The 3,234-nt window shown below is 30.6% G+C and overlaps 1 protein-coding gene across 1 annotated transcript; it reads right to left on the minus strand.

Moving 5' to 3' along the window:
- Positions 1 to 1,984: 1,984 nt before the first annotated feature.
- On the minus strand, positions 1,985 to 2,948 carry BDBG_17184 (uncharacterized protein; the record flags this gene model as incomplete). Its single annotated transcript, XM_031724966.1, has 3 exons — positions 1,985 to 2,177; positions 2,253 to 2,267; positions 2,811 to 2,948. Coding segments are annotated over 3 exons (345 nt in total), but the record flags the coding sequence as incomplete, so codon positions are not given.
- Between the last annotated feature and the right edge of the window lie 286 nt (positions 2,949 to 3,234).

A 3,234-nucleotide genomic window follows, 5' to 3' on the forward strand; every position in this document is an offset into this window, starting at 1 on the left:
AGTTCATAGAGATATTACTCTATATGACTTAGAAATTGAAGTTTTTCTATTAGGTTTTGCAAGAATCACTTCAGTGGCTTCTCTTCAGCATTCAGAATAATATTCATTTTTCAAGAGATTGAAAAAGAGCTCAAAATATTCATCCTTTAAGTAGAAATATATATTTTAAATAATCAAGTGATTAATTGAATCAGGATCTGCAGCAGTTTTAACAGAACTTGAGAAGATAGCTGACTCTAATTCATCTTGTGTAAGATCAGGCCATTCCCAGTCATTTTCATCAATGTAGTTGAGAAGTGATATATTCTCTTTCTCTGAATCTGAATCTGAATCTGGTGAGTTCTGAAAGAGAATTCTCATGAAAGCTTGACATTTTTTCTTAAAAGAGTTTGCTGTGTATGATTCATTCTGAAACTCATATTCTAAGGCTGGAAGTTTTGCTACACTTCTTGTTTTAGTATAGTTAAAAGCTTTAAAAACTTTCTTCTCTTATACTTCTTCAAGAAATTTATTCCAGCAGTCTGTTTTAACTCTTTTAATATCTGAAAAATATTCATTTCTGACAGCTTTGAACTCTTCATCAGATATTACATCATTCTTTCAATCTCTTCTAGCAGTAGCTAATTCTTTTCTTTTAGATGAGATATTCTCATTCTATCAAGGTTTTGAATACTCAGAAGATTTTCTCTTTAGAATATTATCTCTAACACTTATTAGAATAATAGATGTAATAAGCTTCACTCTATTCTCAAGCATTTCATTTGAGATATCTTGACCAGAATTTCAATATAGCTTATTCTATCTTTCAGATTTTAACAGTTTTATGCTTTCTTCAACTGCTTTTCAATCAGCTTTTTCAAAGTTATACTGATTAGAGAGAAGAGGATTTTCACTCATTTGTTTTTCACTCAGTTCAATATCAAATTGAATAATCTCATGATCTGATTCTGATGTCTCATTTGAATTAATAAATCAGTTTACAAGTCTTCTTTTCATTAGATTTTGTGACATGAAGATTAGATCTATAATAGATTTCTGTTTCATGTCTTTTCTAAAGAATGTTTGTTGATCAGACTTATTAACCAAATCTATTGAATGCTCAAAGGTTCATTCAATCAGATTATCAGCTCTCACTGCTCTCTTGCATTCTGAATTTCATCAGAAATGATGTGCATTGAAATCTCCTGCAATTATAGAGTTTCTTGATAAAGTTATGTTCAGAAATTCTCTATCAATTGTTCAGATATTGTTATTTTTCTTCAATGACTTTTCATTATAGATATTTATGAGCTGTATAGTATCAAACTCATTTTCTTTATCTATAATATCACTCACCAGAATATCAGGGTCAGACATGATATCAAATCTTAGATTAAATTGATATCTTGATCTCTTTCTTTCATAGATTACTACTCTTGACTTTATCTCAGACTTTTGAGATAGAAAGCAGTAGTAGCTTGAATGAGAAATGATGTAATTTTACTCAGTATCAAAATTCGGTTCCTGAAGTAGTACAAAATCAACTTTTTATTCAAATGCAATTTGAAGACAAGAATAAATACAATTTGAGTTTCTATTCACATTATTTTGAATAAATGTGATTTTTGAAGAGTTTTTAAACTTTTTTTGTTGTTTTTGTTGTATATTCATACTAAAAGAGAGTAGAGATAGAGTAGAATCTAGTCACTATCATCAGATAGTAGATTATAACTATTTTGAAAAGTAGGGATCTCAACTGCTTGTATTATATCTAGTTTATTATCAGAGTTATTTCTCAATTCTCTAATCTTAACAGAAGTTTGAGGATTCAAATTCTGTTTACATTTAACTGGAGAATTGAAGTTTGAAGATTTAGATAGTTGAGAGTTTCTTCTTTTTGAGCTTATAGTTGTAAGTCTACTGGCTTGACTCTTCTCTTCAGTTCTAGATTGACTTTAAGCTTCATCTTTTCTCCAGTTCTTTTGAGTTCTAGAAGCAAATGTACATTCTTTTGAGCTAGATGCATGTTTTTCTTTGCAATTAGAGCACTTAAGCAGAGTGTATTGACATATTTCACCTCTTTTTAAGCATGTTTCACATTTATGCTCACTAGTTTTGTGATCTCTGGCATAAAATGCACATTTTGAGTCTCTAAAATATGAGATTGCAAAGTATTCATATCTTTGACAGTTTGAACACTGTGTTTGAGCTTTGAGATTCATTCTTGAGTCTTTGTGTTCATGAACTCTCATTTTCAAACCTGCTACTCTTACTTCAGAGATCTTTGACTGTTCAAGTGTTTTTATATATACTAGAACAGAGGCATTTCTTCTACTTTGTCTGAACTTAATTGAATTTAGTCATACAGGCTCCTTTCTCAGTTGAATAGAGTTGTATTCTTTCAATTCATTTTTGAGAAGTAGCATTTCTTCTTCACAGTCAAAAATTTCAACTGAAATATCATGAAGAATGAATTTGTCTCACTTTTCATCTCTTTCAGATAGAATTGTTGTGTTTAGCAAAGATTCTACTGCTGACTTTCAGAGATTCTTATTCTGAATAAGGAATTCAGCACTGAATTCAGGCATTGTAGTCAGAATGATGAAGTTTTCAAAGAATGATAACTCAATTGAAGCTATAACTGGTTTTTGAACTTCAATATCAGTCATCAACTGAGAAAAGAACTGCTGATTAATTTCATTTCTGATTCTGAAAATGAGATTTGAGTTTAGCTTGTTTCTTTGCAGAATGTCCTGGTTTGAGACTTTGAGAATAAGTCTTCTATTTCTGAAGATTTGAAAGTTTTTCTCTTTTTGCATTTTCTTTTTCACTTTTCTATGAATAGAGGTATGAGCAGTATTCTTCTCAGTTTTCTCAGGATTTTGAGCAGGTTTTGAGACAGCAGGTTTAGAGACAGCAGATTCAGCTGCTTGAGCATATGTTTTCTTCTGATTCAAAGAAGAAGAAGAAGTAGGAAAAAAAGAAGAAGAGCAAGATGAAGAGTCAGTGATTGTACTAGGAATTTTCAATGTTTTTTGAACTGTGTTTGAGATTCCAAGTTTGAACTTGATCATCTCCTGTAGTTGTCTAGTCTGAGCATGAAGAATTAACAGAACTTCTTCATTCATCTCACTCAGACACTGCTTTCCAAGAATCTTACTTGCTTTTTCAAGTTCCTGTATTTCAAGAACTTGTTGTTTCTCTATTTCTTCTTTCTTTCTTCTCTTCAGAATCATGCATCTCTTGCATTATTCA

The sequence above is a fragment of the Blastomyces gilchristii genome (assembly GCF_000003855.2).
Source record: "Blastomyces gilchristii SLH14081 genomic scaffold supercont1.9, whole genome shotgun sequence".
Taxonomy (NCBI): Eukaryota; Fungi; Ascomycota; class Eurotiomycetes; order Onygenales; family Ajellomycetaceae; genus Blastomyces; species Blastomyces gilchristii.